This window comes from Accipiter gentilis, chromosome 16, assembly GCF_929443795.1.
Source record: "Accipiter gentilis chromosome 16, bAccGen1.1, whole genome shotgun sequence".
Classification (NCBI taxonomy): domain Eukaryota; kingdom Metazoa; phylum Chordata; class Aves; order Accipitriformes; family Accipitridae; genus Astur; species Astur gentilis.
The window spans coordinates 24,198,320-24,221,011 of record NC_064895.1 but is presented as its reverse complement, the minus strand read 5'-3'; the positions used below and the strand labels follow the sequence as shown (position 1 = coordinate 24,221,011).

Sequence of the window (22,692 nt, the reverse complement as noted above, 5' to 3'; positions counted from 1 at the left end):
TTTCTTGAGCACTATTGCTCAAAAAGTGTACAGCCTTGGAAAAATGGAGGTCTTCAACAGCAACTGTTTTGCTCTACACATCTGCTGTAGGTCTGCACTGCTTACTAATGTGGCTGCAGGTGCTCACATAACCACTTGTGAATTTATTATTGTCCCATTTTTTTATAATTACTGCATTGTTTCAAAACTCAGAAACAAGTGTTACTGCATACTTTTGAGATGGAACAGAAATAGAAGCACCTAACCAGGGCTTTAATCAGAAATTTAGGTTTCACCTCTCAGCAGGGGGTTTAGCCTGAGACCAGGACCACATACATCGGAGTGCAGCTTTTCTCTTACCCATGCCCTTCTAATGTTGCCAGGTGATGTCACGTTAGGTTGGTTGGGCAGGTATTCTGTGATAGGTAGGCATAAAATATTTTCCTAGTATCAACATCCAAAAAGTTGATGTTCCGAAAGCTCTCTGATTCTCTCTTATGGGAGAAATATGAGACATTGCGATTTGACTGATTTCTGTCATTGTTAGCACAAAAGCAGCAGTCTGATGTGAGGAAGCACAGTGTGCACCTGAAATATAGGAAATGCTAGTTTAAACTTTTAACTTAGTAAACTCAAAGTGATTATTCCTCTTCAATGGGTGTGAGAGAATCTACCCTAGAATAACCATCAGCCTGGTGGTTAAACAAGTCTACTGAGGACAAAAGACAGATTCCCAGTCCATAGCTTGAGTCTTCAGACTTTAGCCCTAACCTGAGATTAAACCAAGACCTTCTTTCTTAAGCAAAACTCTTCTACTACGTTAGGAGGTTAAAAAAAAAAAAAAAAAAAGAAAAAAAAAAAGGAAAGAAAAGGATGGTGCTCTGTAGTTGTTTTGAGATAAGTTTTCTGGTCACTGTTATTTACATTCCTAAATACAGCAGCTAGTTGGACTGTTGGGAAATACTTGGCTAAGGATGTGTGTCACAGTAATGAGTTTTGACAGTCATCATCAAACCGGGGAAAAACGAGTACTGAGAAGCAAGTATTTAAAGGGTGCAGCAGTGTTTGTCACGGGGTGTGTTGGACTTGTGGTCTGTGTTACCACATAGCAGCCAGAATGGGTGTAGGAGGACAAGGCGATGCCCACCAGGGACCTTTGCCGTTGTACACCGGGGAAGTTTAGAATAAAAATGACACTTGACAGTATGAACTGGGATCCAGCAGACACTGAGAGTTGATTAATTTTGCTATGGAGACTCTGAGAAATAGATGTCATTGGACAAATTAAAGAATAAGATCATTCCCTTTTTTCCTCTTAAAAAGATAACGATACTCTCTGGCACTAACGTATCCTTTTAACATTTGTCTTTTACCGGCTCAGATAAAATTATTCATAGTTTTATTGTTTTTAACATATCATGAGAGGGCAGAAAGTTATTTTCTTAATTAACACAATTGATAATGTTATCACTTTAGCTGTGTTAATTCTTTTAAAATTAGCTCTACTAATTCTTTCTATGAGGTGACACTGGGTCCATGGAACTTCTGTTTCACTCTACCATTTATCCCTTGGTAAATTCATCTGCTTCTACAAATAATTGCAACACTTATATGTGGCCCATGACTTTGAATATAATATTTTATTCCTTGAGCTCTTTTGTCAAGCACATTAAAGTGCTGCTGCCACAGTAACTTTCACAGAGGAATCTCCGCAGCATCCGATTGTAGCTCAGTTTCTGCAATTCCTATGGCACACACTACATACTGCTCTTTCTCATACCTAGTAACTTTTGTCTTTGAGCTACAACATGCTTTTATTTTTTTTCAGATTTTTTTTAAATGGCTGATATTAATAATTCCTTCATTTGCCTGCAAAGTTACAAAAATACTTTCCCCACTTCATACCAGTTCAGCTGTTCTACATAAACTGAATGCATCCATTTTTGGCAGGCTAACATAAGTATAATGATTGTTTTCTTACTAATTTAGATTAAGGACTTCAGATTTTGCCCATATCTGTCAATATTTATCTGAGCCACACGGAGGAAGGCATAATTTGAATCTGGGTTGGTACACCTCCCCTGTTTGTAGCTTCCCAAAATGTTTTAACAGTTCACAGGAACTTGCAAGCAATGAAGATTGGTACAAGCATGGATCACTGAAGTTTAAAGTAAAATAACATTTTATAGTCCCTGCCCCTGACATTAACTTTTAGGGGCTGTGAATCAGAACCTTTATGACTTTTATGAGACATTTAATACTGTGGTATCTTAATAAGGACATGTATACACAAAACCAACAGAGTTAGCAGTTCAAATCTTGGTTCCTGAAATAATCTGGGAAAATGCACATCCCTTGCATTTGCTAGGCTTTGCCTAATAGTTTAAAAGTTCTCCCTCTCCATAATTTTTTACCCAACGTTTAGGCACGAGATGCTGATCAGGATTATGGCTTTTCTTGACTTTGAATTATAAGAGGAATAATTATTCTGCCTTGTTAATTACACCCTTTTCTGTTTCTTACACTCTAAAACTGAGATTTGATTCTTACATAGAGCTTCCTTTGGGGGGCACAATTATTTCCTGCCTAATCAGGATGATGAAAATCTTTTAAATCCATAATCTGCTATTGAAATCCTCCATTATATGTCATTGTAACACTTTTTGTGTAACTCAAGCAAAGTTGCTTTTTATGTTCTTATATCTGAAACTTAATCTTAACTTGCCAGACATGATTTAAAATAATGAGGAAAGTTTGTGTGTCTTTTTGGAAGTTAGACATTAATCTCCCTTTTCTTTTTGTTAATAATTTTCAAGAAATAATGTGCTCGCTCTGCTTAAATCCAAGGTAAGGTGCTTGTTTTTCAGCAGCCAGATAGGACTAGTCTATCATAACATTAACATTTGCAAGCAGGTAAACAACTTACACTGAGCGAAGCAGCAAAATCTGCCAAGTAGCAGCCGCGTTTGGTCAGAGAAGGCTTCCTCCTACCCCATGGCTGTGATTTGCTTGGGGAACCTGCACCTTTGCTTCTAAGGCAGGTTAAAAATCCCAATCACTGGGCTTCTAACTGGGTTTAGCGTATACAGAAGTTGAAATTTCCTCTTTAAAGCTACTTTTTCATGTGTGTGCTTGTAAGTTGGACAATATTGTGTCCAACTCACAGCGACAAGTGTGGTTCCTCAGGGGTTGGTATTGGGATGGGCGCCGTTTAACATCTTTGTCTGTGACATGGGCAGTGGGATTGAGTGCACCTCCAGCAAGTTTGCTGATGACATCAAGCTGGGTGGTGTGGTCAACACGCTGGAGGGAAGGGATGCCATCCAGAGGGACCTTGACAGGCTTGAGAGATGGGCCTGTGCAAACCTCGCGAAGTTCAACAAGGCCAAGTGCAAGGTCCTGCACATGGGTCAGGGCAATCCCAAGCACAAATACAGGCTGGGCAATGAGTGGATTGAAAGCAGCCCTGCGGAGAAGGACTTGGGGGTGTTGGTTGACGAGGAGCTCAACAAGGCCCAGCAATGTGTGCTTGCAGCCCAGAAAGCCAACCGTACCTGGGCTACATCAAAAGAAGGGTGACCAGCAGGTCAAGGGAGGTGATTCTCCCCCTCTACTCCACTCTCATGAGACCCCACCTGCAGTACTGCTTCAGCTCTGGGGCCCCCAACATGAGAATGACATGGACCTGTTGGAGCAGGTCCAGAGGAGGGCCATGAAGATGATCAGAGGGCTGGAGCACCTCTCCTGTGAAGACAGGCTGAGAGAGTTGGGGTTGTTCAGCCTGGAAAAGAGAAGGCTCCAGGGAGACCTTGTTGCAGCCTGCCAGTACCTGAAGGGGGCTTAAAAGAAAGGTGGAAAGGGACTTTTTACAAGGGCCTGTAGTGGTAGGACAAGGGGTAATGGCTTTAAACTGAAAGAGGGTAGATTTAGATTAGATGTAAGGAAGAAGTTCTTCACTGTGAGGGTGGTGAGGCACTGGAACAGGTTGCCCTGAGAATTTGTGGATACCCCATCCCTGGAAGTCTTCAAAGCCAGGTTGGACGGGGCTTTGAGCAGCCTGGTTTAGTGGAAGGTATCCCTGCCCATGGCATGGGGGTTGGAACTAGGTGATCTTTAAGGTCCCTTCCAACCCAAACCATTCTATGATTCTCTGATTGCCCCTGTGAGCCATCTAATATTGACTTGAGTGGAATATTTTACTGTGGGTCAGGAAAGGAACATGCCCTTAAACACTTTGTTACTTATTCATATTAAATCCAAATTGTGCTGACAGGTCCCAGATGTGCTTTTCCGTTTGCATCACTTCAACCACCCACATGGTTCAAATGCTGCAGCAGTATAAGAGTTGTGGGACCATGCAAGCTGCGGGACAGAAAAGCATCAGGAGCCTTTTAAAGGCCAGGTGGAATTTGGATCAAGACCTATGACTATGACTGGGTGGAGAGGATGATCAGTTTGATTACTTTGTTTCCCAGATTCATGCCTTAGGCCACCCTTTTGTACAAGACAAACTCTTTAGACTGTGTCCAGGCTGCCGTACCATGGTACCTAATCCAAGCTTAAATGGTTTGGTACCTAATCCAAACCTAAATGTCTGTGGACGGAGACAAGTGCTCATGAAGTCATCCAAAATTTTTTTTTTTAATTAATTATCCTTTGCTTATTTTTTCCTTTATTGGGAAAAAAAAGAAAAACAATGAAGATGCTGAACTTTAAAGACTTAGTGCTACTTGGAGCCATCCGTATGCCTGGGACACCTTCTGGCTTCTCCCATGTCTAGAGTGGCAGTGTGACTCCATGATCTGATTCCCTTAAATGAGGTCTTTTTTTCAAAGCTAGAGCGACGGCAGGGAGAGGGTTGTGGGTGCTTTGGGTATAGGTAGGTGTCATCTTCTACATTTCCAGGCATACAGGGCTGTTGTTGAGAAGACTGTCTGCCTTCAAGATGCAGAAGAGATAGCAAATGGGTAAAATAATGAAATATTTTTTTCTCCTTGCTTAGTCTCCCTGCAGGTTTGGACTTTTGAGGGGCAAAACTTAGAGCTTCACAACTTGTCCCAGTTCCCACAGCTAAAAATATGGAAGCCCTGGGAGTCCAGTGCTAAGTTCTTGCATGCCACTCCTGCCCCACTAAGCACTGGCAAGAACTGGGATGAATGCATGTCCTAAACAGCTGTGGCTGGGTAGTTTCAAACATTGCAGAAATGTTTTTGTCTTAGGCTAGAGTTCCTCACTTTACTTCTTCAGTTTTCCGGGAGGGGTAACCTTCATGGCTGTGTGCCACATTCTGGTTTTCACATATCACGGCTCACTTTATTGGTCTTAGCACATTTGACTTCAATAGCCCATTTCCACCTGAAAGGAAATAGAAAGAAAACTCAATAAACTTGCCCAGAAGTGTCTAGTATTTAATATTCCTGCTGCTTCTTCATAACTGTAATGGCCAATTACTATTTATAACCATAACCATGTACAGTTATTTACATTAGAACCCACCACCTAAATAATTCTAAGGAGAGTTTATGGATGTAACTTTTCACTTAGCTGTAAAATTTGCAGAGCAATCATCTGTAGACACAGTGCCCCTCAGGATATAAAAAAATTGCTGGGGCTGTCTTACTGATAATTCCCATTTTCTTGGGATTATGAGAACAGGGCATACAGACGAAGACAACAAGTTCAGTATGCATTAAACACATTGAGCAATGAAGCTATTCAGACACAAACAATTGCCCTGCTTTGTTTTTCTGTATTCTTAGTCTTGGGTCACTCTTAAACCAGGCTGGGAACATGAAGCTCTGCAAGATATTCAGGGAAGGCACTTCAGAGGCTCTGGCTTGAATGCCACAACACACTGGTACCGAGATGCTGCTCAGATGGATTACTGTGATGAGTGCCATATGAATAATGACATTCTCTGATAAAGTAAGTCATGAAATAAATCATGGCAGGATGCTTTATGCAATTTTGAATTGGATCCTGAAATGCCCTGGGAGCTGGTAGGGCAGAAATGAAGACAGGAGGATGCGTCTTGTTTATGAACAAAAATACCTTTGCATCTTCTGGTGGCAGATGTGATCTATTGCAAACTCTGTTCTTTTATTTTTCAGATGCTGAACTGGACATGAATGGGATGGCATCAGATCACAACACTTCCTCCAAAGAAGAATACCTCCCACACTATCTCCAGAAAGAAGACCCCTTTGCATCAAAGCTTTCTAGAGAAGCTGACATCGTAGCTGGGTTTTATTTGACCATAATTGGTAAAGATTTTGTAATTCATCTTTGAAAGATGGCCGTGTCACTGCATCCTTGCAGGCAGTCACAAAGAAGGCAGAAGCTGCTGTGCATTAGATGTGTAATTACATACTTCTTCATGCTAGAAAGAAAAATCTAGGAAGGAGAGGAGAGAATGTGTTAGAAATACGGTGTCAACAGTGTCAACAGTTAGTGCCAACAGACAATGCTGTTCCAGGTAGCCAAAAGTGACTAGCAGTAGAACTTCCAGCAAAAAGTGAAGGAACACTCAATTTTTTTCTACTGATAGGTTACTAGCTTACAGATAAATCATTGCTGACCAGAACTGGCTTTTACCCTTATGCCATGAGGGTTGTACTCCTTGTTTTCGAAGCCTCTCTCATGTGCCTACGCAGCAAAGAGAACATCCTCAGACATGCTCGTTCGGATCTTGCTTAGCTCCTGGCATCAGCTGTCCTCTGTTACATATTATACTGAACAATATTTTCTGCCTAACACCCTCCCCTCCTTTTGTTTTGGAGTCTTTTACCATGTGCAAAGTGACTTTGCAAGCAGAATAAATGCAATTATTTATTGGTTAGTGCACACAGATGAAAGCTGGGACAGATTTCTCTGTTAAGTATTCGTATGCCAAGGAGTTGTCATTCAGATGGGAAATACTGGTCTCTAATGCTTCTAGGGATAAACTGGTCCTTCTTCTTGGTGATTTAACTTCTTTGCTGTATGGAGGTGGGCATGGTTATATCTTTTTGTGTCAATGCTTGCCTCAACACTTAGTTCTTTCTATGGTTTAGGTTTCCTTATATTTGATGGCTTTAGTTCATGCAATTTCTCACAGCTCAGCAGCTGTTTTCTCAGTGAAGCGGAGCCAAGGTCATGTAACTGTGCTGTACCAAACTGGGCTCTGGGTGTCAGATGGCTGAACACCAGGCTGAATACAGGGTATACAGTGTATTCCTTGGCATTTATTTCGGTTTTGCTTCATTCTCTTGTTCTATCATTTCTGTAAAAAATACAAAGATCTTTCAGTCCTACCTTTGTGTTTCTCATTCACTATTTTACATCCCGCCTTCCTACACTCTCTTACTGCCATTCCCCTGACTGATCTAAGTAATCTAATCTTTTCTGCAGTGGAGGTCTCACAAAGGCTTGAAAAAACTTATTTCTCATTTGTCTTCTGCTTACGTCTTTATCGAAAAAAGTATTCAGAGCAGCAGAGGCAGCAGGTGAAGCTGTATCTCTGTGCTGTTCTCGATATCCATGCACTGTTTTGTATGCATCCTAGCTTTTCACATATATATTTTTTTTCTGCTGCTATGCAGACAGATATCTTCACTGAACTGTCCAAAACAACCCCCCCTCAGGTCTTTTTTCACTCGGTTAAGCAGATTTAGCTTTAATCCCAGGAAATATGTCTGAGTAGCTGAAATGAATCCTTCCAATGTACACTGTGTTGCCTTGTCATATTGGCTGTATTTAGTGTAGATTTATCCAGTTCCAAAGAAATACCCCTGCCAGGTGTGAGACATCTTGAAAAACATAGATATAATCAAATTAAGGCAAGAAACAGAAATAATGTTTCCAGTGAAAAAACAATAGCTAACCGTGCAGGCACAGACTTACATGAGCAGTGTGAAGAGACTGACATTATAGCTTAAAAAGGGCTGATAATCATTTTGATATCGGACTTATCAGTAAGATCCCCACCTTCCTGGTGTTGCGGACTGGACGTCAGCCAGCCTGGGGTGGATTCATTGCGCCCAGTGGCTCAAGACAGGAAAGTTCAAGCCGTAGTTCTGCTGTACACATGTGTAGCTCTAGACATCATATCCTACATTTTGCTCTGGGGTTAACTTACTTTTTCACGTGTTTGTTTTGCATTGCATTTTACTTGGTTGGTTACTTTACCCTTATGGTCATTACACACTCCGGTAGCAGCTTTCATTAGAGCCAAGTATACTTTTCACATACGCATGTAAATGCTGTATTTGCACCTTCCTTCGACTTGCATTTATTATATAAGATACCACTGGTATCCTGCACAGATATTTTTAATTCCTTTTGGCAATCATTGCAACGATTTTAAGCAGTCATTGCTTACCTGCTGGTCAGTCGTGTCCTCAGCCATTTCAGCAATGGCAACTGGTTTCATATTTTCAAGACCAGCACCGCAGTGTTTTAGACACTGTGTATAATACAGTAATGGATATTAATTTCTCAGAGGCCAAGAGGAGTACAGACACCACCACTCTCCTTTTATAGGGGTTTGCATGAAGAAGGAGAATGTTACGCTTTTTACCAGTAAAGCAGAATTACACCTCAGAGCTCAGCCACTAAGAAAACTGGTGGAAGAGCAATGTTAGGTCTTCTTCTGTGCTTGGGAATAGATGGGATGAAGTAGTCTTTAAACACATTTTTCTTACTTAAAAAAAAAAAAAAAAAAGAGGCTTTGCTTGGGCTAAAGCTTCTCAAGTGAGTTGTACCTTACAAGGCTGGTTTAGCTTAGCACGTTGGGGATGCCACCATTAGCTCCTGCTGATGTGCAGATCCATATTTTATTACACTTTCATGTTTAGGTGGATAGCAACATTTTAATAATATCTTGGGCCTGCAAAAATATAAGAAGTTAGAAGGAAATTAATCTTTGTTGTTCCCAGGTAAATCTCTTGAGTCTCTTTTTTTACTTTCTGCAAACAAAAATAATCCTAAATTTCCTTTTCCACTAAGCTGATTTCTTGGTTCAAAGCATCTGCATTTCTGTTGGGACAAGAAGCACTGCCATGCAGAGGTTTTCGGTGGTAGATATTGGACCTTAAGGTGGTGCAGAAGGAAGCCTAGCTCTGTGAAACTATTCACTGACTTCAAATTCCACACAACGGGCTTGCTAAGGCTGTAAATTTGCTTTAATTGGCAGCTTTGAGTTAATCACAGCTCCCAAGTATCCAAAACAGCAAGCAGAAACTATGTGCTCAAATAGCTCTTGGGCACAGTTGTGTCTTGGCGTAACTGCAGTTTTGCAGATTTACTTTGTAAACTGTATAATCTGCAGAAGATGGAAAACCGAGCTGGAGCATTCAGGTCCGGTACCCAGCGAGGGTACGTCTGTGGGGTTTTTGTTATAACTTATGGTTCAGACCAATCCGGTCATTGTCACCTTCTGCCACTGTGTCCCCTATTCCTCTGCAGATCCCTTCCAAGAAATGGTGGCCCCTCTTGAGGATGTCCTGGGTGGACATCCTGATAGCAGAGATTGGGACTAGCTGCGGAAGGGTGGGAAGCCAGGAGGTGGGGATTGCTGTCGGGCATCTTTTTGTGCTTGAGACACCTAAGGTGCAAGTGAGTTTAAAACTTATTTCAAAAAGAGGAAGAAGCTGCACAGGGGGCAAACAAGGCTGGGATCCTACCAGGAAACTCAGCAGAGCTTTTAGGGTCAGACTGGTTGTACAACTGAAGTATTGCAGTTTGAAAATGTAAAAATACATTTTTTTATCTTGAAGAAAATCAGGGGTCTGGACCAATCTGTGACAAATTCTCTGCAAATGTGTGATCTTTTGTCCCAATTAGTTGATTTCCATGTGTATTTTTTCAATTGTCTGGAAAAAAAAAAATAATCAAACAGTCACATGGTTATAAGAATCCAATTCTTTTTACTTTGTCACTTCTCCCACTAGCTTTTTCATCACTAACTTGATTGATTTACTGTATGGCCGGGTAGGGTGACTAACTACTGAGTGGAGACCCGCTGGCTGTCAGCTCCTTTGAAAGCCTGTGGCAAGTAACTATTGATTTGCAAACTGTTGCTGCACACTTCTTCAGCGTGTTATGAAACAGCTTAATTGAAAACAAAATCCTGAACTTTTTTTTTTTTTCTTTTTCTCTCTGATGGTTTAGCACTGCTGTCAGATTGGAGAAAAGGAGTCTTATTTGTCCGGATTTCTATTTTTATACACTTTCACCTTTTGCTGCAGGTTGCGTAACTGAGCCTGGCTCTTTCTCTGTAGGTGTCACTTTTTTCAGTTATCACATCCTTGGCTCTTTGTATATATGTAATAGCGTTACGGTGCCATGGACAGTTGTGTCCTGAACTGTTTGCTCCTGGAAAAGAACCTTTACTTTCTATCTGAAGAGTCTTTTTTCCCCTGTTTCCAACCCCAGGCTCTGTCCAGACACACAGCCTGCCAGCACCTACCAGAGCTGGGAGCCCACACCAGCAAGGACTTCAGCTAGCTGTTAGTAAAATCTTTTTAATAGTAGGAAAAAGGAAGCATTAGATGGCTCACCTAAGGAGATTTAGTAGTTTCTATCACCTAGGAGTTAAAAGAGAATTCAGATAAGCAATTGTCAGACACAGTTATAGACAAAAGGCAACTTAAATTATCACCTTAAATTAAACCCTTCCAGCTGTAGGATGAGGAGGTCAGTGGGCTGGGGCTCTCCAAAACCTTGCTATTAATAATGAGCACTTGCTTCAGAGGCTTGTCTGATGAAGACATCTCTCTGGACTACTAGTCAGTTGAAAAAAGATTCAGGAAAATATCAGGTGCTTTTGACAGGTATTTCAAACTGGATGCTGGCTCTCTAGATATCCTAAATATCACTAGAGGGAAAATGGCATTAAGACAGAAGAGGATTAAGATATATGAAAAATGCTTGGCAGCATTGAGATTCATTCAGTTAGCTGCAAGGAAGAAGATAATTCATATGAATACCTGTATCTACTTACAATTCAGATGAAATTTTCAGACCCCGAAGAATAGGGTGTTCTTTAAAATTCATTTACCAAGGATAAATAAAATTTGCTGAGAAAACCTAAGATTCAATGGTAAATGAGCTTCTGTCCCATTTATTTTTTAAAGTAATGTAGAAAGCTATACTGTCAGAATAAAAATAAGAAGTGTTTCCAATTAGGCAAGTGTTGCGTTTGTTACTGAAAAATTCAAAATCAAAGTATTCTTCTCCTGAGTTCGGTAAACTTTCGGTTCCACAGTTACTCATATTTCTTGAGAAATAGTCTGGTTTTACCCTCTGGGAACCATATTTCTCTCTGCTTCATGGATATTCCTAGGTTGGGTCTCTTGGTTTGTGACGGCGTAACACCCTTGCAAGGGGATCGTTCCATCGATGGGCCAGAGTAAATAATTAAATACCTATTTAATTCCTGAGCTTTAATTTCTGAGGTCTGGTGTCCCAGAAGACTCTGATGCAAATTATGTGGTAGCCAAAGGTAGAGTATTTGGAGAGGTCGGCGTTGCTGGGCGGCTGCTGGGGTCTTCTCGAAACACGGAATATGTCTGAGTTTGCACCGCCAAAGCCATGTATAGGAAGGCATCACAAAGAGTGACTTTGCTGCCTCATCGACAGAGGAAAGTTGGGTTATTTACGATGTTTTTATTGTGATGTGGAGGTTTGGCCTTGGTCGGTAGTCAAGCACCCAGGGCACCCACTTGCTTTCAGCCCCTGCGGTGGGATGGGGAGGAAAAAGGAAGAGCAAAAGCGGTGGAGATAAACACAAGGTAGAGGTAAAGACAGCGAGATCAGTGACCAGTCACTGTTGTGGGCTCTCATCGTGGGGAATTTAGCTTCACATTTAATTACTGGTTCGGGTAGTGAGAAACGAAGATGACTAACATAAAATTCTTAAAGAAAATACCTTTCTTCCCCCTTTCCCAGGCTGAACTTCACGCCAACATCTTCTCCCTCATTGCCGTTGTAGGTCCCTTTGGTAAGGCAACGTGTCTCCCTCCTTCTTGGTCATTTTCTCTGCTCTGGCGTCAGGCCCCCATGGGCCATGGTCCCTTTGGGGTGCTCACCTCTGGGGGTGATTCTTGCTTCTTGAAAGGGAAATGGTGTGCTGTCCTGTTTCTGCTGCAAAATGCTCGCTCTGGGCTCAAACCCTTTCAAACACGAGTTAGTTAGTGAAGAAAAAGTTTTCTTTAAGGGAATTGGAAACCCTGCAATTTTTGGTACAGGTGTGATTAGCACCATGGCTGATTAACCACTTGCAACGTTGGTCCCTGCTGGTCCTTGGGTGGTGATATGGCAAAAAAGATGTCAGCCAACATGAACAGGATCCCTCCTTGTGCACTGAATTCCAGCTGGAAGTTAAAATCGGATGTATTTTATCATTTTTCTTCCTTATGATAGAAATCAATTTTTACTGTAAAATTTAAGACGTGATATTAGTATTTTAACTTACATTATTTTAGAAATTTATCCCTCAACCTCTGATTATAGTCTTTAATAAAATTAAGGTTGGTCAGAGATTGGGGTCCTTGTGACTGCAGAAGGCTGAATTTCATTCTTGTGGCTGTATAAATGTTTGTGAGAAAAATGGGGTTGATCAGAACAGAGGGATTATGGGATTTCCATTATGTGCATTCAGTCGAGAGTTGTGCAGGCTCAGGTGGTGAAGGCAATGTCCTGCTGCAGATGGGAAAATAGCAACTGTTGTGGGAGGGAGATGTCTGCAGTAGATGCCTCTATGAGCTGCATAATGAGGATGAGATGATCATGTTTCGGAGTGAAATGTCTAGCCTTGGGACAACAGGTTCAGGCTGAAAATACCAGAGAATTTCACAAAGAAGATGGGATATTGCTGTTTCAAGGAGAACTCTAATTTGATTGTTTTTTTTTTTTTTGTTTTTTTTTTTTCATCATTATAGGGATTCTTTCAACTCTGGGAAATGGGTATGTTATTTTTATGTCCTCAAAGCGAAAGAAGAAGTTGAGACCTGCTGAGATAATGACTGTTAATTTAGCAGTGTGTGATCTGGGCATTTCAGGTAATTTCATGTCTTATTTTCACTCATTTTTACTATCCCACCATTCTTTCTGGCAGCAGCAAGAGACAGTCCTCTGGAAGTCATGGGAGCCCAAAATGCCTTTTGCTACTGATATTTCTGCTGTATTATTTGCATATAAATAACAGAGAAGGATAGAAAACAACATTCCTGGGCAACTTGATGGGAAGAAATGAAAAGTACAGAGGCAAAAACAGAGTTGGATTTATCAATCAGGCAAAACTCCTGTTCACCCCAGCACTGGGCAGCCCTTCAAAGACAGCTCCCATGTGCATCCTGGCACAAGAACCACAAAATAGCTCAATATTATGAGAGAAAATTGTATTTTCTTGCTGCAGGGTGCAACAGGAGGGATCCAGGTGCCTCAAAAATACATATTTAGCCAAATGTGAGTGGGGAGGGGCATAAGGGGACAGAACTGGAAAATGCCAGTGGCCACCAGCCTATCAAAGCTCATAATTTCCTCTCTAGTGAGAGTCCTCTTTTATCTCTGAGTCAGGAAAATAAACATTTGTGTCAACCTATAGAGTAAGAGCAACATCAGCCAACTGGAGGGATTTTTATTTCAACCCCACAGCCTGGATGCCCTGGCATGAGAGGAGGGAGCTTTGGAAAGATTTACCTGCAGTTGCAGAGTCAAGAGCCTTTGGAGACCGTTCTTTTGGCTCTTGACTTGAGCTTCATTCAGCTGCTCATGGCTACATGCAAATACAGGGGGAGGACTGGATGTCCTTTAGGAAAGGATATTTTGGATAGCAGACAATCCAATGGCTATAAAGGCCTGAGGTGACCCAGCTGACCAGGGGATCTCCCCAGTGCAATATAAACGACGGTATGTTCCCATGCTCCCAAAGTCATCTGTTTCCTGCGTGTTACATACGCTGGGACCCCTGCCCTCAGCTCCAGTGCACTCTTTTCCTGCCCTTGTCTCTGCCAAATGCTTTTGCCCTCATCCAAATGCCTAAAATAGCACTGAACAACATCAAGTGATGGCTTCCAGCCTCCCCAAACCGACGCTCGTTACGCTTTCACTGCATGCGGCCAAGGAGCTGCTCACCCCCTCAACTTCCAGTAATTCTGATGCCTCTTGAAGAGCAGTAAACATGGTTTTCTGATGGAGACGCTTATGAATTCAGCAGAAGAAAGGCGTTAGTATAAATATCTTTGCTCTGCTGCCACACAAAGAAATCCCGATGATTTCTTTGGCATATCTGCCATGGAGACACTATTTCCATCCTGCAGCACTTAGAAGTGAAGGAAAAAAAAAAAAAGAAACCAGTTTTTGTCTCTTCCGAGATGCTCCCATCTCCCTTGTGTCCTAAGAGTCTGTCTCATTTTATAAAGCTCATACCTGACTCCAATGAGAGGCACTCCAATGAGACGGAGTGGTTCAGGGGAATTTCTGTAGCTATATATTTGGAATGCAAACAGATAGATCCTAACCATATAAGCTGTATGTCCCAACCATGCAAACTACAGCTTGTTTGGAAGCCGTCTTAGCTTGAGGGCTGCTAGTTTGTCTGTAAGGTCTGTCACCACCATACCACTTGGTCACCTTGTCCTTCATGGGGATCTCAATCCATCTGTGTTTAAGTTTTGTAATTAAAAAACTTGTGATTGGCACAGCCATGCGTGCTTTTTCTCCCTTCTCTTTCTTTTTTTTTTTTTTTTTTTTTGTTAATGGGAGATGTTGAGTCAAGGAATGTCATGTGTTCTGTCTGCTGGACTGATTGGAGTGAAGATAGGACTTTTTCCAAAATCTTCATATTTCACACACTTCTCTTGGCACCTTGTTCAAGAAACGGGTTCTGCCACGGCCCTGCTTCCTGCAGATTTCCACAGGGTGGCACCAGCCACTTGTTCAAAACTGCATCAGGCTCCTTTTGCACTGATACCGTGCTCAGAGTCCTGTGTCGCTGAAGAGAAATTTGATTTTGTGCAAATAAATGTGTTAGCCTTTGGAGTTGGCAAAGATTTACAGGAGTAAAGTTGCTGCCTCCTAGCATACAGCCTAGACCTTGCCATATTTCATGTTTTTCTTGAAACCTTAATCACTGGGGTCAGCTTTTGCTTGAAAAATTAAAGTACCTCTATTCTGCTTGGAGAAAAGCACATAATATATTGCCCCGAGCACAGCCTTCAGGCTCAGGCAGAATTTTCCTTACAGGCTTAGGCTAAAGGAAAAGAATCCCCAAATACCTTGTTAAAAAATAAGTCTCATTTTGAAGGGTTTTCAATCATGATGTTTTAGGCATAGAAGATGGGGCGAAGGGCATTTTCTGCAAGATTTTGTTTTGGTAGAAAAGTTTTAATTTTCTGTTAAGAGTGAAAACAGAATGTTTAGTTTCGCACTACTTTGATCTGAAATAGAATATTTTGGGGAACAATCAAAAATATTTTTGTACAGATCACTTCAACAAAATAGAGACTTTTGTCTTGACTTCTGTGAATACAGTACCTTGTGGGAATTACAGTTTGCAAGACTATTTTTGCCTTCTTTATGAATCGAATCACTGAGATGCCATGGCATTATAGTCAGTGCGGTTCAGCTAGCGAAAATAGCCCAGGGCAGCTGAGGTGCATTCAACTCCTTGAGGTGCTCTGGCAGCTCCTGTGTGGGAAGGAACACAGTCACAGGAAGGTGGCATTCAATATTTAATGTTGTTTGAATGTTGCAGTTGAACTGTTCAGGTCTTGGAGCATTTCAGGTCAGTCTGGTAAGCAGAAATGAAGGATTCGGAAAATATGCTGATGTTCCTAGATTGTAAATTTTTGAGTTTTCTGTTCCATTAAAGTTGATTTTTTTGTTTGTCCAGTAAAAAAAAAAAAAAAAAAAAAAAAAAAAAAGTGGAGATTTCCAACTAGAAAATTACAATTTCTGAACTTTCTCATTTTCATGAGACTCACAAAGAATATGACTAATGTTAATCTGTTTTAAGGTGAGAATGGAACAACATATGACCTAACAGTTTCTTCCATAATGCACCACCCACTTTTACAAATGGAGAAATAAGCTAGGGTGCCACTAGGACAGAGTCTCCAAAATAATTAGGCATTTCCTTTCTGTTTGGGGACGCTTAAAACTTTTTAATACCTATGGCCAGGTGACTTGCTGAGAGTCACCAAGGAAGACTGCGGTATGGACAAGAGCTGAAGCCACTTCTGCAGCTCAAGTCCCTGCTGTGACCATAGCACCATCTTCCTTTCTAACCTAACACTTTAGCACAGTATGCATCCTACTGTTGGGCCTTGGCAGGTTTGCAGAAGCACTCTTTGAAGGCAAAATTCTTCATCCTGTGTTTGAAGGCACGCAATTGATTATAGGGATGTAGCCTAACTAGATCCGTACTTGTTTGAAGCCCAGACTCGGCCATCACCCGCACCGTTTACATCCTGGCATGTGTTTGCATGTGGACTTAACACATACTCTGAAGTTTTCACAATGGGAAGAGCTTGCACATACTCAGTACCAGAGTATGGGTTCTCTTCTGGTTCACATGGTCTGCAGTAAAGCACTTGTTTCCAGCCATTCTGCAGGCTTGGCTCATCCTACCACAGCATAGATGCCACGGGATCTAGCTACAACTGGTTTAGGCTTAGTCGCGTGGATGGAGGGCACGCAAGTCATCACATCTGTTGTGCCTGAAGCCCCCTCTCCACTCTGCAGAGCATTTTTTACTGGTATTATCTTTGGGCGAAGGGGAGGGTTTGCTTTTCTGGAAAAGAGTGGTTATATCAGTGATGGATTTTATCAGTCAACCAACATTCTTTTTTCCTTTTGAAGTTGTAGGAAAACCATTTAGTATCATTTCCTTCTTTTCTCACCGCTGGGTGTTTGGATGGATGGGCTGCCGCTGGTATGGATGGGCTGGTTTCTTCTTTGGCTGTGGGAGCCTTATTACCATGACAGCTGTCAGCCTGGATAGATACCTAAAAATCTGTCACTTGTCTTATGGTAAGAAAGAAAAGCTATATTAAAAGGCTATAGAAAAACTATATTAAGTAATACTGTTTTCTAGATTCAAATAATACTTAAACTCTTCAGAATGCTTCTGTTAAATATAGAGGGAAATACACAAGTAAGAAGAACATATTTGTATGACCCAAGTAATCCCAGCTAAATTTGTATTGCTGGATGTAACACCTTCACTGTTTTCTCTCTGCTGTCTGCTTAAGACATGAGTTTTCGTAATCACTCATAGATAAATCACTTTGTGTCTATCAAGGCCTATTGACATTAACAGATTCAAGCATTGCACATCTTGCAAGGTTTTCTGGCCCGACACACAAAGGTATTCCGTATTAGATGCCTGAACTCCTTTAAGATATGTGGCAAGCTATTTGAAACATCTAAAAGATTTAGATGTGCAATAGGTCATAATAAATGTGATATTGTCTCTCTAATATAGAGATACAACCCAAGAAAATGAAATGAATTTAGCAATGAAAGGTGTTTTCACCATATCCATCAATATCTTATCTCTCTTGAATATGAAGTATTACATGCTTCATTTTTTCCAGTTAAAAGATGTTGTCACAGTTTAGAAAAGATGTTTTTCTTGCTTCAGAAGGGACTAATGCCCCAACAAAATACTGGTGATTCTCAAGGTGACTTTACATTTAAGAAACACCTTGCATGTGTGGCTTGAGGGACATACAACTGATCTCATTAAAACGACATATAATATCAAGCATGTAATTTAAATTATAAGAAACATTTGCAGCTAGGAAGTGTAAGTAACTAGTCTGTCCAATAGGTGAGTGTGCTGTCAATTAAAAGCTGTGGTACTGCACTAAGATCTGCTATCATAGATCCTGGCATGTCTGCGTAAATCATGGGTTTTAACTTGTTAGTCCTATCCGAATCCAACATGTTGAACATAGGTGATGATGGAGAGCTTGTAAACTGAAGCTTTTTCTAGCTGAAGTAGGGTTGCATGCAAGATGAGCAGAGAGGCAATATTCCACTCCACAACTCCAGGCATGCCATTAGCATTTAATAAAAGAAATGGACAGGTAAACATAAACCCTCACCAATTACAGATACTTCTGATCATACGCACACCATGACTTACTGTATTGGAAAAGAATGACAAGGTAAAAATAAATCTTGGATGTGTTATTTCTTCTGTAAACCTTGTCTTTCAGTCACTTGCATTAATGATTTATGTTGAGAAGTGTCCTGAGATCAAACTTTAACCAGTTAATATATGACAGGAAGAATAGGAAAGAGCATACATTGCATGATACAGTTGTAGATAGTGAGCCTTCATATTGGACAATGGAAGGCTGAATTATACATTTAGTCCTTCATGTGGGTTGAATCTGCATCTCACCTGTCCACACACTGACTACACCTTTACAGACCACAAAACGATTTTCAGAGTTGCTAGGCAAGATTCCCATGATGATTGCTGAGCTAGCTGTTTGGATGGCTTTTGTATGGGCTCTCCTAGGTTGTAAACCATCACGGCCTAAAGTAGCGATCTGAAATGATATCAGGTGGAGCCCTCTCTATGAGTGTGAATTTCTCTTCATGAGGTACGATGCGAGCTGGGGTGGCTAGCTGAGGGGTCACTATAGATAGCTGGAAGGAGGTGAGAAACCCTACAGCAGTTGTTGTCCAACAGCCAAGCAAACTCTTGCTGCATGTGTAGAAGGATATATTCGATTGTGCCGAATACATATGGACCTGAGGTTGTAACTCTTGAATTGTCTTCCAGGTACCTGGCTTAAGAGACATCATGCATTTATCTGTCTGGCAATAATCTGGGCCTATGCTACGTTCTGGGCTACGGTGCCTTTTGCTGGTGTGGGGAGCTATGCCCCTGAGCCGTTTGGGACCTCCTGCACTCTGGACTGGTGGCTGGCGCAGGCTTCGGTGGCCGGACAGGCTTTTATTCTGAGTATTCTTTTCTTTTGCCTCCTGTTCCCAACGGCAGTGATTGTTTTTTCCTATGTCAAAATCATTCTAAAAGTCAAGTCATCCACCAAAGAGGTTGCTCACTATGATACCAGGATTCAGAACAGCCACATACTTGAAATGAAGCTGACCAAGGTAGGTAGGAAGATTTAACTCAATTTGCTTTGTTGGGTTGTAAAAGCAGGCTTGGAGAACTTCAACCATGTACTCTCCTATGCTGAGCGATAGTACCATGCTCTGAAGGTGGTTCTTCTAGCTTTCTCCTCCATTACTGTCAAGATGGGGAAAGACAGGCGTTGAAACATAATTTTGTGATTAGGGCACTGGAGTCCCTGAGATCATGATTCACTGTGAAGCTCTGCCAGAGCCTTCCCGTGTGACTGTCCACAAGTCATATCATGTCCCTGGGGCCCTGTTCCCCATCATAAAGCTCCCTTGGCTTTCAGAAGCAGTTGTGAAGAATGATTTTAAAGTGTTTGAGGTGCCCAGGAGTTATAACAAAAAAACAGACAAAGAGCAGGTTATTGTAACAGGGAAATAAAACTTTCAGATAGTTTACGTTCCTCTGTTTATGAAGATATAAACCAAAGTCACTCCTCTGACTCTGCAATTGTTTTTATGCAAATAATTTATCATTTAGGTTCAGCCATGAGCTGCTGATAAAAATGTACTCAAGTGATAAAATTAATTTTCCATCTCAGACCATATCCTATTTTCCCTTTCTGATTGAATCTATTTTCTGTTTGGCAATGGTGACAGCCATGATCCTTGCCGATACTCATTATTGTGCCAGGAAAGCTCTCAAAATAAAAACTTGTGCTGAACAAAACCAGATTCCTTAGTTGTAGAAGATTCACCAACCTCTGTAAGCCATGCCAAGAGGGAGACAAGCAGCATCTTTCGCTTAGCTGATCAAATTTTATTACTTTTTTGGGGAGTTGAACTGAAAGTTATATAATATACAAGCAGTAAGTGACATTATGTCTAAGCTGTACGGTCAGTGCTGCCAGTACAGTTGGTAAAACTGTACTTGCCTTTAAAAAGAGATGCTTCAATACGGTGCTGTTTTGTGGTTATTCAGCAACTTTCCTTTGAAGAACAATGGAAACTTTTGATTTGAGATTGCAAATTTATTTTTGCCATATTGGAGGGCTCATGTAAAACTTCAATGTGATCAGAATCAAAACACTGGTAATTGTCCCTTCTGTCTTGAAGCTGCAGTGGAGGACATAAAGTTGGGATATATATAAATATGGAAAATGAGTCTCCATCATAACCCACTTAACTCCACAGCACAATTTATAACAAACAGCCTCACATGCACTGTTTCTTCAGTGACGGACAACAACAACAAAAAGCATAAAATAATGACGTTTTCCTGAAAATAATATTACCATCATGATGTGGAATCAAGGGCTCCACAAAAGGTTATGCAATATCCAAAAACCTTGTGCTTTCTGATGATTTTTTGTTGTAATCCTGCTAATTGCCTCATTGCAAATGAGTGCACATGTACTACTATCAGTCTGGATGCAGTAATAGTCTGTCAATGGCAGCCATATAATGGCATATGTTCTTTAGGATTTATTATTGCATGATGTCATTTGGAGCTGTATCAGGCTGTGACTGAGTGCAGACAGGCTGGTTCAGGTAAAGTACATAAATCACAAATTTTGGCCCCAAACAGTTTTTCTTTAATATTTATACTAAACATTCAAATGGCTACATTTCCTCCTGTTATAAGGAAGTCCTTTTCTCATTTACCAGAAATTCAATGTAAATGTTTGGTAGAAATTTGGTTTTTAAAAGCGTCTACAGATCCTAATGGAGTACAAAATCCATACTATGGGTTAGGAGAAAGAAAACTAGACATTGCACTAGCATTCTCACTCTCAGTTAAATTCCCAGTAGTTTCAGCCAGCTTACGCAGGTAAATACAGTCATTTTTTATCTACTGGAGTGGGTATACGCAGACACTTGACAGCTCATGCCTTACTGAATGACTTTATGCTCACTTTTTCCATATTTGTCTTGAAAGGGATTCAATTGGTTGGCATTTTTCCAGTGGAAATTTTTCCAGTCTGCCACAGACCCCCTCCTGGGTGCAGGCAGAAGGTAGACCTCGTTTATCAAAACTCTTCTCCTTCCTCCTGTTACCAGTGGCCATCCTCGTGACAGGTTATTGGTCCCACTGGGTTTTGAGGCCTTTTCTGGGACATCAGCACGGCACACGAGAGGAAGAGGCCCTGTCTTAGATCAGGGTGTTGCAAACTCTTCTTCGGTTGCCAATTTCCTTTGCTTTTGCCTCTTTGACTGATATTGGTGACATAATAGAAGGAGCTCTAGTAGATCTAGACAGGAATATACCCTCCTAACCAAACTCACCTACAGAGACCCTCAGGGTCCCCCACTCCCACGCACCATCAGGACCTAATTCAACCCTGGAAACTTCTTCAAAGACTTTGATTTTATGAACTTTGGAATCTGCTTTCAAAGGACTCAGAATCTGGAAGACTTATGCTTAATAATTTTTTTGGTTTGGTTTTCCCAGTGCATGCTTTTTTCACTCTGGAATGGAAAAGAGGCGGGGTTTCTTTTTGACAATCTGAGGAATATTTGGTTGGAAGAGACTAAAGAAGTGAGAGGCTTCTCAAATAAGCAAGAAAAAGAAAAAAAAAAAAACAACCAACAAGGAGAAACCTTGTAGGAAATGTTTCCACTTTAACCTGCATTCATTTCAAAGATCTTGCTAAGATTTTCAAAAACTTTCACAGCTTTATGTTATATATTATCCTAAAAAAGAGAGTCTGTAGGTTTTGAAAGGACTCTCCTCCTTAAATAATTTAAATTTACCATCAAAGAATGATTATTTTCTGAGATCTCATTTAGTTTCCTCATGTTTAGCCAGACCTTCTAGCATTTGTAGAGGTCTGTGATAACAGACTCATTAACTGCTCTGTGTGAAGTGAAAGAAAAATAGATGCTAGATAAAGAGAAGAGAAATGAGTGACAGCTTTTGTTCATATTGTACATTTATATGAATTGAGTTACCGTTTTTCTTTTCCATTCTGTGGCACGTTCCCTTGCATTCTGCCTAGCTATGTGCTGTGCTGTCAGTGTCCGGCTCTGCTGGATTAACCTCTTTCTCTCTTTCCTCTTTTCCTCTCACAAGGTGGCAATGTTGATCTGTGCAGGGTTCCTCATTGCCTGGATCCCTTACGCCGTGGTGTCCGTGTGGTCAGCCTTTGGACAGCCAGACTCAGTTCCCATCCAGTTTTCAGTGGTACCAACTTTGCTTGCAAAGTCAGCAGCTATGTACAACCCAATTATTTACCAGGTCATTGATTGTAAGTTTGCCTGTTGCCGGTCAGGAGGATTGAAGACACTGCAGAAGAAGAGCTCTTTGAAGAAATCAAGGTAATCTCTTCTTTAAGAAGTGGGATATCTTTACGTTCCAAAAAGTACCAAACAAAGATCTACCGAGAGTCACAGCTCTTTGAATCTTATTTCTTGTTTTGACCATGACTTATTCTTTCTTGCTATGGACATTTGTAAAGTGATTCTAGGTGTAAAAAGAGAAGCAAGGAGTTCCGACTTTTAGATCCAGCTGCAACTCCATTGATATAATTGAAAAAAAGTTCCATTAGTTTTAGTGGCTTTTGGATCAGTCCTGACCTCCTGTTCCTTTTCTTTTATGTCATCATTTGGGTTACCTCCAGAAGTGTGTTGATG

General features: G+C 41.0%; 2 protein-coding genes across 3 annotated transcripts in view; one reads left to right on the top strand and one right to left on the bottom strand.

Annotated features, from left to right (window-relative positions):
- The window catches only part of TNFRSF21 (TNF receptor superfamily member 21), a 1,117,265-nt gene that overhangs the window by 224,692 nt on the left and 869,881 nt on the right, over window positions 1–22,692 (bottom strand). The window lies entirely within an intron of this gene.
- The window catches only part of OPN5 (opsin 5), a 29,826-nt gene that overhangs the window by 5,994 nt on the left and 1,140 nt on the right, over window positions 1–22,692 (top strand). Inside the window, exons 3-7 of the mRNA XM_049818461.1 lie at window positions 6,090–6,242; window positions 12,900–13,019; window positions 16,822–16,992; window positions 18,761–19,095; window positions 22,133–22,377. Of these exons, the coding sequence (XP_049674418.1) occupies window positions 6,104–6,242; window positions 12,900–13,019; window positions 16,822–16,992; window positions 18,761–19,095; window positions 22,133–22,377 (1,010 nt within the window). The 5' untranslated portion in view covers window positions 6,090–6,103. The remainder of the gene's footprint in view (window positions 1–6,089; window positions 6,243–12,899; window positions 13,020–16,821; window positions 16,993–18,760; window positions 19,096–22,132; window positions 22,378–22,692) is intronic.